General features: G+C 42.8%; 1 protein-coding gene across 7 annotated transcripts in view; it reads right to left on the bottom strand.

Moving 5' to 3' along the window:
* The window catches only part of MAGI2 (membrane associated guanylate kinase, WW and PDZ domain containing 2), a 1,130,082-nt gene that overhangs the window by 30,577 nt on the left and 1,084,924 nt on the right, over positions 1-14,581 (bottom strand). For 2 of the 7 annotated variants that reach the window (XM_070424557.1, XM_070424558.1), the window contains exon 22: positions 8,485-8,573. The exons of 3 other annotated variants lie outside the window; for them this stretch is intronic. In XM_070424557.1, the coding sequence (XP_070280658.1) occupies positions 8,485-8,573 (89 nt within the window). Of the gene's footprint in view, positions 1-8,484; positions 8,596-14,581 lie in introns of all 7 variants that reach the window. 2 more of the 7 variants (XM_070424559.1, XM_070424560.1) reach the window with 1 other exon arrangement.

Raw genomic sequence — 14,581 nt, 5'->3', positions numbered from 1 at the left:
CATTTCACTATGTTATAAATGAGGTGAGGGGACCCCAGAGAGGAGAGCCCAGCGCCTCAGTGTCTTGCTGGGTGTGTGGGCAGCCTAGCCTTCCAGCTCAGCGTTTACTCTCAGCTCCAGGCACTTTTTATTAGATCACTGGCCTCCGCCAGAGCTCATAAGTGCTTAGCTATTGGAAAAGATACTTTAATAAAGATTTTATTTCATCACCCCCGGGTAGCTCCCAGAGCTGGGTACATAAGACTTCCCTGGTTTCACCCATCCTCCTGTGAGAATGCAAATAATCTGACCCAGTGGTTTTACTTTCCAAAGTTATCCTAAGGCAATAATCAAAGATACATGGGGAAGAGATAGCTATAAGGATGTTTTTGGAGTATTTTTCATAATAGTGGAAAAATTAGAAAAACAAGAGAAGTACCAAAAGGAGATTGGTTAAGTGATAAATCTATACAACAAAGGGCTAAGCAGTCATAAAAGATAATGTACAGAAAGATATTGAAGGAGGATGTTAGAGTAAACATATTGTTAAATGAAAAAAGCAGGTTTCAAAACAAAATGGTTACATTTTCAAGAGTGGACGAGTTCTTTTCTTTTTTAGTTCAGTTTTGAGATAATCTATAACTGGTATGTCTGTTGAAATCAGTAAGAGTTATCCAACAGAAGAAGACCCATCAGGGCCTCATGAGAACTAATGCAGCCACAGAATGACAGCAGGAACATTTTCAAAGCTGAGATTTAGACACTTCCTTTCTTAGCTTCTGTCCTAGGAGTTCCTCTCAGAACCTTAGCCTTTTTTTAAAATAATATATTTTTATTGATTTCAGAGAGGAAGGGAGAGGGAGGAAGAGATAGAAACATCAATGATGAGGGGATCATTGATCGGCTGCCTCCTGCATGTCTCATACTGGGAATCGAGCCCACAACCCAGGCATGTGACCTCCTGGTTCAAAGGTCAATGCTCAACCACTGAGCAACCCAGGCTGGGCAACTTTAGCCTTTTAAATAACTCCCTTGGAGCAGTTGGTGAAGAGAGCCTCCAATAGGAGGTATCCAGGATTGTGGCATCTTCTGACCAAGCAGGCTATTAGGTGGAGTACAGGATGTGGGGTCCCTTCTCTGTCCCTCCTTCCCCTTTCCTTGTCAGATTGGCCCCTAGCAGGTGAGGAGCCCGGAGGACTGACAGGCCTTATTCCTGCCATTGGAATATGGATCTAATTAGAGAGGCTAACCAGTGAGGCTAAGGCCTCTAAGTGCTCCATCTCAGGAGGAATTTATTAACCAGGAATTCGGGGAAATATGTATAATCAACACTTCCCTGTATTTTCTCCCCTGGGGTCTCTGGCATGAGCAGAAGTTTGTGGGCGTCTTCCCCGATCCTCATGGACTCCCTCCCCGCCACCCCCATTGTGTCCTTTTCCCTGTTTCAAAGCAGAAGCATCCATTTAATGGGGTGGGTGGATTGAGGAAGGACCAGATAGAGGAGAAGGATGATGAGAAGGCCATGACAAAAGTTTCAGCTGAAAGTTTTTTACTTGTGGTGAGGAAATAGAAGTGAAAATAATTGACCGGATTTTGTTGTATTCTAGCCTGCAATCCAAACTGAACTCCCAGCTTGCTCTGAGGTATTAAAGTAAGTTCTAGCTTTCTGGTTTTTCAAGTTCACTTCTACTCCCACGAGATCTACCTCAGACTCTGCTGGATCCAATACCACTTTCTTTTATGAATTGAGTTTATTTGGCATCTTCTCTTAAGTGGAGGAAGCCAGATCTACCAGTTAACTATGGTGGTTCTTTCTTAGAATGCAGTCACTTTACACAGTTATTTATATATAAATATATGTGTATTTACATAGAGCAGGTTAGTATAAATGTAGGTAAAAACGCTGTAGTTAGTTGAAAGAACTTAATTTTCATAGTGGAATGCTGGAGATGTGGGAATTCTTTCTTTAAAAGGTCTCCCTCCCCAATGAACTTACTCTACTATGTTCTTATGTCACAATTATTTTTAAGTTCCTTTAGTCATAGGAGTGCTTGTTTTTTTTTTCTTTTTCTTAATAGACCATAACCTTCAGGAGGGTAGGGTCTAACTTTGGTATTTCCTTTCTAGTCTCCCCTCCCTCCCTCCCTCCCTCCCTCCCTCCCTCCCTCCCTTCCTTCCTTCCTTCCTTCCTTCCTTCCTTCCTTCCTTCCTTCCTTCCTTCCCAGTGCAAGGCACCACTGGCTGCAAAGGATGGCACAGCTGAGCTAGTAGACATGGCTCTGTCCTCAAAAGGTGAGCAGGTCTCTCAGGTGGCTAGCATGGGGCTCTGGGCTTGCTAATCGATCCAGTAGCTAAAGAACTGTGAAACACATGACATAATAACTCAGCAAAATTTTTCATAAGAAATAAGATCACAGAAAGGCACAAAGAATGCCAGATCTTTGTGTCATATTTTGCAGTACTAGATAGCCTGGCGATGCATTTTCTTTGCTAAGTAAGCTGGCAATGCGTTTCCTTCTACACTGCCTGTCACATGGTGAGGGCTGCCTCCCGCTCCCGCTCCCGGGAAGATGAAGGGAACACTGTCCTCTTGTCAGTGTGCTCCTTGGTGGGGCATCAGGATTGCATTTGATTAGCATTTATCTGTTTTGCAAGCTCCCCCTTAGCTCCGCTGGCAGGACAATTGACATTTCTTCTCCCATAGAACCTGAGCTACCTCTTCAAAGAAGGCTTTTTGAAAAGATATGAGATACAAAGGAACATCAGTAAATAAACCAGTGAAACAACACCAGACTCAGGACTTTCCTTTTCTACATAAGCCATCCTATTTCCCTGCTGCCCCTGGTGGAACTCAACTGCCAAGTCCTCATTCCACCATCAACCAAACAAAAGCAAGAATCTAAAAAGCAGCAACCAGTGAAGGAAACAGAACCCGGTAACAAGAGAGAACTGATGCTCACGCCAGTCTTATGGTGATGAGTGCTTTTCTCCTACCCAATGGTCCTCGTAGAGACTCCTCACCTCTTGTCTATTGGCCCCGAGGGCAGATAAACATCAGAGCACTTACAAAATAAAGCTCAGGTGGAGCAGTCCTCTCTGCTTTTAATTCTGAAGCTTTAGAGCTGCTGGTTCTCAAAGAACACCGGTGTGACATTGTCTTTTTTTTTTTTTTTTTGGTATAAAACATAAAATTTACTGTCTTAACTATTTAAAGTATACAGTACAGTATAGAATTATAGTTGTGCAACAGATCTCTAGAACATTTTCATCTTGCAAAACCGAAACCCTAGGCCTCTGGAACAACTCTTCTTTGCCCATTGTTCCCAACCCCTGGCAGCCAGCATTCTACTTTCTTTTTCCAAGGTTGATTACTTTAGATAACTCATATAGGTGGAATCATGCAGTATTTGTCTTTTTCTGTCTGGCTTATTGAATTTAGCACAGTGTCTTCAAGGTGCATTTGTAATATAGCATGTGACAGGAGTTCTTTCTTTTAAAAGTCTGACTAATACTCCATTGTATGTATTTACCATATTTTCTTTATCCATTTATCCTGTAATGGACATTTAGTTTGCTTTCACCTTTTGGCTATCGATAAATGCTGAAATAGACAAGGATGTGCAAATATCTCTTTGAAATTATGTTTTCAATTCTTTTTTTTATGTATAACCAGTGAGATTGCTGAATCATATAGTAGTTCCATTTTTAATTTTTTTGAGTTATCTCTATACTGTTTTCAACACTGTCTACACCATTTCACATTCCTACCATCAGTTCATGAGGGTTCTAATTTCACCACCATCCTTGCCAACACTTGTTATCTACTGTTTTTTTGTTTGTTTTTAACAGTGGCCATCTAACAGGTGTGCAGTGGTATCTCATTATGGTTTTGATTTGCATTTGCCTCATAATTAGTGATGTTGAGCACCTTACCATGTGCTTTTTGGCCATTTGTCTCTCTCTAATCAGGGGTTTCTAGAGACCATGTAGGTGCCCTGGGGCTTTTGATGTAGAAAGATTGGGACACAGTCACACTGCATTGGACAATCAAAAGGCAACCAACATTTCACTTACATGCTGAGTAAGCAGTCTGGGCATCGCCTGATACTTCACTTTGAAAACAAGCCATTGATGGCTGTATACCCATGGGCAATAAACTATTGATGGATATAAGGGGAAAAGGCTAACTGAATAGATGTATTTCACTTGAAAAAGATAATTTCTCTCCCTCTGGCATTTTATGTGGAAAAAAGAGAGATATTTTAAATTTAAAAAGAGACATTAAGAATTTCTGCTACTTGCTTTCTCTGTTAGTGAATTTTCATAATGAATTATAAAATGACCGAACTCATATTTTGAAGGCACTATGTTAACAACAATCTTTCTCAGTGTATGAAAGCAACTCCAAGCAGTGATGGAAAGAAGGATTGTCCATACATTCAAGTTGGCATAATGAAGGGCAGCGGCCATTGTGTCACTGCTCACAGGGCGAAAAGGAGGTGATGTGGAGCCTGGAGCAGGCAATGCGTGAAATTCTGTATCCTTACTCTCCTTTTCTGGTCTTCTCATCCCCAATTTTTTGTACTCTTTTGGTTTTACCTGCTGAAGACGCATGCCTCTGATACAGTTGTTTGTTGTGAATCACTATTTGAAAGTCCACACACATCTTGAAATTCCTAACGGCTTTTTACCCCCCACATTAGTTCGCGCACATCACTTTCAATGCTAGTACTTGAAGGGAATTAAGACATCATATAACCAAACGCTATCATTTTACAGATGAGAAAACCAAGACCCTGAGAAATTCAGTAATTCTTGAAAGGTCACCTGAATCGTTAACAGCCTCATTTCTGATTTTTCCTATTTCTTTTTCCTGACAATGGCTCTGCCGTCTCCCAAATACTCAGGATCTTACCTGGGGATAATTTCTGAGTCTTCCCTACTTCTTATTCCTTTTACAACACCAGTCATCAAGTCTTATTGATTCTTTCTTTCAAGACTCTGGTATTGTCAACTCTCCAGTATTTCACTTTTATTGCTTCAACACCTCATTACCCATCTTTGAATATCCCAAGTGATTATAGTAGTCTCTTTATCTAATATGCCTACCGCCTTATCTGATCTACCAGGTATTCTCCACTCTGGCTGCTCATTACATTGACCTGGGGCACATCCTTCACTCCCACCCCCGACCCCACCATTCTGATTACATTTAATTGATCTGGGGAGGCACCTCTATGGGTATTTTTTAAACACAAGTTCCCCAGGTGATTTTAAAGGGTAGTCAGGATTGAATACCCTTTCCAGAGATGTTTTCTACCCCCCCAAAGACATTTCGATCCTCAAGAATCTTCTATGCCTCCTCCTTGCTGTTGGTTTTCAGATATCTGCCTCTTCCAAGCATTCAAAATTCTTACACTTCTCCTTCCTCTGCTTCTCGGTAGGAACCCTATGCTCTAGTCATATCATTCAATTCCTAGCATTAGACTTATTTCTCACAATATCCTATTTCCATTTAAAAAAATATTTTTATTGATTTCAGAGAGGAAGAGAGAAGAAGAGAGAGAGAGAAACATCAATGATGAGAGAGAATCATTGGTTGGCTGCCTCCTGCACACCCCACACTGGGGACCGAGCCTGCAACCTAGGCATATGCCCTTGACCGGAATCTAACCCGGGACCCTTCAGTCCACAAGCCGATGCTCTATCCACTGAGGCAAACTGGTTAGGGCCCCAATTTCTCTTACTTGTTACTCATGTGTCAGCATGTCCCATGGACGTACCTCTCTCTGTACATAGTAGGTCTCTCTAGGAGACCTCGTCTCACTCGTGGCTCTAGCTGTTCTCTCAGGACCCCTGGTGCTCTGGCTCCAGTCCTTGAGCACCTTATCCAAGTGCCTCTATGTGGCTGCTTCACTTAAGGTTCTCAAGTTCCAAACTGACTCCATTTTTCTCTCCCAAACTTGCTCCTTCACCTGTATGGCATCATCTTCCACCTGGTCCTGGGTCACCGGTCTCCTCTGATTCTTTTCTGCATATTCATTATTCATCAGGTTTTGTTACTTCCATCAGTGAAATGTCTGAAACATCTCCCAAACCATTTCCGCATGCTATTTCCACCACCACTTCTCTAATTTTGTTCCTCACATCAGCTTCCTCAACTTTTACAATAACATAACTGCCTCCAGTTTCTTATAAAATCCATCTTAAATACTATCAAGATATATTTCCAAATATTTTTATCCTCCCCCTTAAACTATTTTTGCTGGCGTCTGATTATGTAAAATCGAATTCCTTTGCTTGGCATAGAAGGCCCTTTTTCATAGAGCCTCACTTTAATGTTCTCTCATTTCATCCCTCCTCCTCTCCCATTTAGCCTGTGTGACAGCTGCCTTACCACCTGCCCACACTGGTGCAATTCTACCTGTCACGCAAGGCCCAGCTACCATGTCACCTCTTGGGTGGGGTGGAATCTTCTACAACTCCGCTAAGTAGATTTAGTGTCCTGGGTCCTTTGGCCTCTTATCCTCCTTTGCCTGATTTTCTCTATAACATCTACTTGTTTGGGAATACCTATGGGCAGAGACTCTCTTACGTGTCTTTATAGTCCTAGCACCAAGCAAGGTGCCCGATAGGTATTTGTGGAACTGAACCAAGACCACAAAGAACCCTTCTCTCCCTTCTCCTCTTCCTCTTCTTCCTCCTCCTCCTCCTCCTCCTCCTCCTCCTCCTCCTTTTTTGTTTAAGCTAGTGACTCTAATGAATTGGTTGATTCAGGTCCCTTCACCTCCATGAATTATAGACCAGTTAAGGTAAATTATATGGCAAGCATGTGCCTGAACTAAGATCACTGGACTAGATTTCCCAATAATTACACCATGGCTTTATTCCTTCTCTAAGCACTTCGCAGCTTTCTCCTTTATTTCCTAATTTAGGTTTCTTCTTATTAATAACTTCTCCTTGAGAGACAGACACTTTAGAGAAATGACACATTTAAAGTTCCTATTTTTGTAGACATCTTTGAACAATGGTTGCAATGGTACATGTGTGTATATATAGATATTTATATTAATATAAAACCGATGAGGAAGTGTCTAGCAGTTAGACCACTTAAATCACTTAGTGAATAATATTGCCTTTTATATTAATTTTAAACCAGACCTGGATGGCAATACACAGGGTCATTAACAATTGGCAAATATATTTCAGAAACATTCAGAGCTAACTGAAAGCCTTTGGTGGAGAGGTGCTCAACCTCGGCTGTGCCTGTGTGGATGCGGTAGAATTAAACTAGAACTGAAGAATGTGTCAGTCTGATTCAAGCTTCTATGGCAAACCATGGGGATTGAGCATGAGTATCAGTTTCTGTTAAAAAGTCAAGCTGACATTTAAAAATCCCAGTCCTATTAAATTGTGCCAGAATCACATGCCCACTTGCAGGATCTGACAGTGGAAATGTGGTCTGCTCTAAGGATGTGTTTGAGGGATGAAAAGTTGCTCGAACCATATTTGCAAGGCTATCTATTATATTCTGCTTTATTTATATACTAGAGGCCTGGTGCACGTATTCGTGCACGGGTGGAGGCCAGCTAGCCCACCCCGATTGGGGCCGATCTGGCCAGGCTGACTGGGGGGAGCGGCCGTGGGTGTTTTGGCAGTCCGTCCCCACCCCTTGGCTTAACTCCCGGTCAAGGGGATAATTTGCATATTAGCCTTTTATTATATAGGATAGGGTACATTTTTTTCTTAAGAATTTTTACTAAATTTTAGGCTAAAACATAGCCAACATTTGAGAATGTTCGTTTTGAAATAGTGATGAATACTGTTCAGGTACAAAATTATGACTACTTTCAAAGAGTGCCCCCCCCCCCAAACCCCCCCACCCCCTTGTCTTGAACTTGGTGTAGCACTGAGTATGGAGGAGGGACGGTGTAAGATGTAGTCCTGAGTGGATAATTGCCACAAAGCAGGCTGGGGAATACTGGGATAGCCAGTGGAGTTCTGAGTTCTAGGGCTGGAATGTCTGGCGACTGTGGCTCTCTTTCTGTCTGGTGCAAAAAGGGTGGCCTGAGTTATTGCTGTCTAAAGTAGGGCTGAGAGGAAATGTTTAGTCATTTGCACTGAAGCTGATGGAGGATTTTTCACTCCAGGCCCAGCTACCATGTCACCTCTTGGTTGGGATAGATTCTTCTACAACTGTGCTAAGTAGATTTAGTGTCCTGGGTCCTTTGGCCTCTTATCACTCCTTTGCCAAAGTGTGTGGGGCAGCGCTGGCAGAACTTGGCTGGCGCTGCGCCTGCTCTACTCTCCCGGCCCTTCCCTCCTGCCGGGCCATTCATGAACCCACCAACTCTGTCACTTATATGGTCTTAGCTATAAATATTTTCAGAGCTCTAGCAGTGATTAGACAAGCTACTATGAAAGAGAGCATTATACATCCGTTAAAAACATATACAAAACCAAAGCTCATTAGAGAAAGATAATAGTCATGCAGATTTTACAAACCGTGTCTTTAGGGTGGCCCAATAAGTAGAAATATGGGGACCCATGCTTGTCACTTTTCATGCACATGGAGAGACTGGAAGGTACCATTCCTAAAGGAAGGGGAGGAACAGCCTAGGACCAATCATTAGAATTAACAGAACCAGTGACAAAGATATATTATTACTGTTAGAATCAAGATTGCTTAGTATGTTTAGAGCAGCTGAATAAAAATTATCTAGGCAGTAAGAATAAAGACTTTAAGTAAAGCTAATCATATCAAGCATGCAGCAAGTAAAATTAGTGAAAGACTGAGCTACATGTGTATTCCAAAAGTAGATTTTTCTCAAAATATTGAGGGCATCCTGAGGTGCTTTTAAGGAGGTATAAATTTTTTTTTTCATGATGCAATAGTGCTACCAGAATTTTTTCATAATGATGAGGTGTTTCAGTGACATCAGCTGTCATTTGAGAATCAGTCACAGTAATCATTTCCAAATTTTGAAAAATTCTCAAATTAAAGATAGGGAGTGCCCATGTTTACACTTATGTTTTCTCTAATAATCTCATACATTCCTATAGTTCCCCTCACCTCTGACAATTTGCTTATTTATAGTCAGAGTTCACAGTTAACTTGCTGTCTGTAATTGTTTTCTGGAAAAAAAATGAAGCTGAAAAAAATGCAGCAATGTCTTGCCTGCTGTACTCTGCTGTCCACACCTGCCCAGCGTGGTGCTTGAAACCAGGTTCTTGGCGGTTGTTTGGTGAGTGTCTAACTCAGCTCATGGGCTATAGTTTCTTTTTTAAATCCTCACTGGAGGATATGTTTTTATTGATTTTTTAGAGAGAAAGGAAGGGGTGGGAGGGAGAGAGAGAGAGAAAGAGGGAGAGAGAGAGAGAAAGATTGATGGGATGACACCCTATAGGCACCCTGACTGGGATCGAACCCGCAACCTTTTGATGTACAGATGATACTCCAATCAACTGAGCCACCTGGCCAGGGTTCAGCTGTAGTTCTTTATGTACATAACGATAGGTCCTAGAAATTCAAGGACATCTAAGTCAATAATCTCCAAGAGACAGGCCCCTGGGAGTTGCAACTACTGTCTTTAGGAGAGAACACCTACTACTGTGTTCTCTCAGCTCCGCACGGTGAGAGGGAAAGGGATGTGAGGTTCATGTGATCAGAAGTGTTTAACCCATGCAGCTCAGCCATTTGGAGGCCTGGTCCCCTTTTTTACAGTCTATACTGATGACAGTCCCTTCTAAATGCCTAACGTGCTGCACACCTGGTGCTGGGTGGACCTGGCCTGCCTGTGCAGAATGGAATGTACTCCCGCAGATTTCCGATTACGCCGCGTGGGGTGTTTTCCGGAGCACGGTGTGTGTCTGAGGGAAGGTAGCCTCCGGGTGGGAACTAATACCTCGCGCTTAAATGGAAAGTGGAACCTCTCTGTGGTAAGGAAACGAATGCTTAACAATGAACGTCAGTAGAAATTAAATTTCAGGATTTATTAATTGAATTTACCAGTTAGCCCTGCCAAGATGCAAGTAATTTTGTACAGAAATGATCAAGCTGTTTTAATGTCGCACGGGGAAGGCTCTCATTTGGTTTTAAATGTGGCCTTTGTGGGCTTGAAAGATACATGTGCTAAGAAACTTCAAGGCCAGAAGGTCAGATGAAAGGGCCCAGAACTCGGTGGAGATAAATTGCCGTGAAGGCCGGGGTCAAAACTGCCAAGAAATGTGAAGAATGGAGAGTTGCGTGCTGCGCTAGACACATGCCATGCACACTTTAAGAGCGTGTATGTCCCGCCTAAAGCCAGGGTCCTGGCGAGGCCAGGTCCCTGTCTGTTGGCGAGTGCGGCCGAACGACCAGACACCTTCCTACAGAAGGGTAAAGGTTATAGTCAACAGCTTTTCGGTCCAGGCTATGTGTGTGTCTTGCTCTATTAAAAAAAATTTGAACCCAAACAACACACTGAAGAATGTGGGATTCTCAAAGTTTGGAGATTTTGCTATAATTAGAGCATATAATTCAAGCCAGGAGTAAGGCATTATATGATTTTATCTTTGGTCCTGACTGAGGGTGTTCAGTCAAGAAGTATTGGGAGGTCTTTATCAGAACAGGTCATCAGGGTAATCTTATCTTTGAGCAAGACTGCAGGCAGTGCCCGGCCTGTGGGGCTCAGTGTCAACCCATGAACCAGGAGGTCATGGTTCAATTCCCAATCAGGGCACATGCCCAGGTTTCGAGCTGGATCCCCAGTAGGGAGCGTGCAGGAGGCAGCCAATCCACGATTCTCTCTCAGCATTGATGCTTCTATCTCTCTCCCTCTCCCTGGCTCTCTCTGAAATCAATAAAAAGACTGCAGGCAGAGTTCTAGAATAACATAAAGGTGGCCTATGGATTCACTATTTCTTCCACCAGAAATGAGTGGCGTAGAGCATTTTAGTTTAGAAATTGAAGCTGGTGGGTTGTTTGGCTAAGGAACACAGGATGGGACAGTAGCCATAGGCATCTGAAGGGAGGCTTGGAGACTTGATGTTTGCTGGTTATGGCAGTTGGCTGGACCTACCCAAGAATCTGACTTAAGGACTTCACTTTGAGCACCTGGATAACAGGGTTTTGTTGGCAAACCTCTTCACAGGGATCAAACCCTTTTCTGCATCATCGCTGCTTTGAGACGAGAGAAAATCAGACAGTGGGAAATAGTTCTGGCATTCAGCACAGCTTTATACGGGTCTCGCTGAGGGGTTAGAAGCTCATCTTGAAAAGATATTCTCATGCTCTGAACCACAAGGTCAGACTCTCCTTAGTGGGGAGGGTGGGAGCTGAGCTCAGGTGGTCAAAACGCCTGAGATGGAAAATGGGAGGACAGTGGGAGGAAAATCGGGTCTGCTTTAAAAAATGCTGTCATGGTTGCATGTCTGGAGGGCTATTCAGACTGAATGGGCAGAAGAGGAGCCGGGGGGAGGGGTGAGGTGCTCTCAAAAGGCGGGAGGCCGACAAGACATAAAGAGGGCAGCAAGTGGTAAAAGCTCCTGTGGGCCCAGCCTTGACAACAGAACCAGAAGAGATAAATACTACAATCTCCAGGGCATGATTTCCCAGGAATGGCACTTTAAAAATATAGAGTCGGGGCCAAATCCGCTCAACTGTGTGTGTGTGTGTGTGTGTGTGTGTCTTTAAAACCACAATGCATGCTTTCTTTTCTCTTAACCTCAATTCTTCATCTCCACTCCCCACTCCTGGTACCATGTGAAAATATTCTCTGAATTCGTGACTTCTTTGTTCCAACGTTGTTACAGCATTCCGCAGCGTTGCCTCTAAGAAATCTGCCTCCTCCCTGGACTTCCGTGGCAGCAGCCCTCTCTCGGGAGAGCTTATTGGCTTCGTGTTGGGGAAGAAAGGGAGTGTTCTTATCAGAGCCTAAAGCCTGGCTCTCAGGAGGTACCAAAGGAACTGGGATATTTAGGTTTCCAAGATGCATGTGGGAGTGCTTCTCAGTGGGGTTTGGGAAAGATTTCTCTTCGTTCAGGCATCTCCTGCAACAGCTTAAGTGCTTGGGAATGGAAGGAGGTTGGAACTCAAGAACCAAATGGGTTCTTGGTAGATTTCTTGGTTACGATACGGTCTAATATATTTTATCAGAGTCTAAATATCTCATGAGAGAGGACTTGGGGAAGGGGGTCACTTAATATATACTTAAAGAGAAAAATGCATGTTGTATATCATGTAAGAATATCCCACAAGATGGAATATGTTTATAGCCCACAGTTTCCAAATAAATCATGTGAAGAAATGGGATTTTGTCCTCATCCTAGAAACACTGAAAAGAATCAATGAGGTGTTGGCTGAGCATGGGGAGAGCGATTTCAGAGTTTTGTGTTCTTTAAGGAAGCCCCTGCCTGCTCCATGAAACAGAAACCTGCCGGATGTTTCGTGGCTGGACAATCTCCTGGGGTTGCCCAAGCGCCACAGAGAGCAGTCTGAGCCCTTCAGCCAGGACGAAGCGAGCTCTGCCTGGCAGCCTGTGTCTTCCTGGCTCTGACTCAGGAGAGGTGACTGGAGTGATTTGTGGAGCCTCTCATGGAAAAGGAAGATACACTCAACCATGAATGTCAGAAGCTGAAATTAAATTTCAGAATTTATTCTTGAAGCAAGCTGCCTTTTGCTCTATTAAAATGCAGGTGAATTAGTGCAAAGGCTATGGAACCACTTAAAGCCCCCATAAACTTGGTCTCTGAGGAAGAGGCGAAGGCATGGCGACCCTCCCCTCACCTTTTATTGTGGGGCCTAGGAGCCCCCACAAAAGCCTTGGGATGTGAGGTTACAGTGCTCCAGCCTCCCCAAGGCCAGAGCGGAAGAGTCATGATGAGCAAATTTGCTCAATAAAGTGTTGGCTCACTAACTTGGAATTTAGAATAATTCAGATAAGGTCTAAGGCGACATTTACCTATACTCAGCAAGTTCTTTCTTCAGAAAAAGTAGAAAGTACTAGTATAAATATTACAAAAGAAAATGCTTAATGAACCAAAGAAGCCAAGTACTTTTCAAGGATCCTTAACACTCTAGAAGTACTTATTACATTCTGTAATTAATTAATAAAATATTAATGAAATATATTGGAGCAGATCCTTTGGGACCTTTTAACCAGTCACCAATCTGTTAGAATCAGTTGTTACACTAAACTTCATTCTTAGATTGTCAGCTCACTGAGGGCCGGAACTACCTTATCTGTGGTGTCTCCAAAGTGGTTGCTTTGCACATAGTAGGTGCTCAGAAAATCCTGGTTTAGTTGAGGAAATAGTAATGATAATCAATGAATGATATTAATTACAGGCTTTGTCTCACATGGCCTATTTGGTAGGGTTATACTGTCTGAGGTTTATCTTCGTATGATCAGAGGGAAGAAAGAACTTAAATAATTGTAAATGATGATAATGCTTACAATTTTACTTGTCAATGTATCTTCTTAAGGAATAAACAAATAAACATTGCCTATTGCCAGATGAGTAGAGACCGGTACTGCTTAATCTGGCGGTCTCAAAGATCATTGTAGCCCTAACTGGTTTGGCTCAGTGGACAGAGTGTCAGCCTGCGGACTCAAGGGTCCCAGGATCGATTCCGGTCAAGGGCATGTACCTTGGTTGCGGGCACATACCCAGTAGGGAGTGTGCAGGAGGCAGATGACCGATGTTTCTAACTCTCTATCCTTCTCTTTTCCTCTCTGTAAAAAATCAATAAAGTATATTTTAAAAAAAAAGATCATTGTAAAACACTTTTTATTTGTTGATTAAAGGAAGACCTTTAACTAAACTATTTGGCCCATTTATTTCTTTAGCTGTAGTCACTGGCTCAGTCAGATCTTTACTTACTTAATGCAGTTTTATTATACTTATAAAAAGTAAATAATTTCATTTACCAAAGGCCTGTAATCAAGTCAAAGCCTATTAAAGACACAATTAACTTTGAAAATGGAAGTGTAGGCAGAAGCCTAATTCACGGATTGGTTATTTCTTTCCTTTTGCATGGGCATTTGGTGTTAGCTGTCGCTGGGCCATTGATTTTGTGAGCATTCTGCTTGTCCGTATAACCCTGGCTGGTCTCCTAAGGCCACTAGAGACTCCCTGTTACTCACAGACTCCCTTCAGCGTTCTAATCACAAAGACCTGCCCCCTTGCTTTTTAAGAGAATAAACAGGCCAGACCACCCATTGAGTCTGGAAAACACATTTCTGTTTTGCTTTATTTTGATCAGATTTGAACAGCAAGTACTATTAGGGAAGGCGTGCGTGGGTCTGAACAGCTTGTGTAGAGAATTTTTTCCATCCAATGGCTGCTCTTTCCCCCGCTCCCCCTGACCCTGGCTCTGTGGCTCAGTGTACAAATCAAGGGAATGTTCATGTTGTCATCCCCAGATGCTGATGAAGGACACCTCTTGGTCAAGGCAGGGAGCTAATTTGTACAACTCACTCCTTTGCAGCTTGAGGACCAGGGTGCATACATGCTTTTCTCTTAACCATTTTAGATGTAATTCAAGGAGCAACACCCCTTAAGGAGGACACTCCTTGTGATGGAGCATCTCTTGATTTTTTTTCTCAGTATGGTAGAGTGA

Source organism: Myotis yumanensis, unplaced genomic scaffold, assembly GCF_028538775.1.
Source record: "Myotis yumanensis isolate MYYU_CA2020_CCGP unplaced genomic scaffold, mMyoYum1.0.hap1 SCAF_9, whole genome shotgun sequence".
NCBI classification, from domain to species: domain Eukaryota; kingdom Metazoa; phylum Chordata; class Mammalia; order Chiroptera; family Vespertilionidae; genus Myotis; species Myotis yumanensis.
This window is presented reverse-complemented; position numbering and strand designations above follow the sequence as displayed.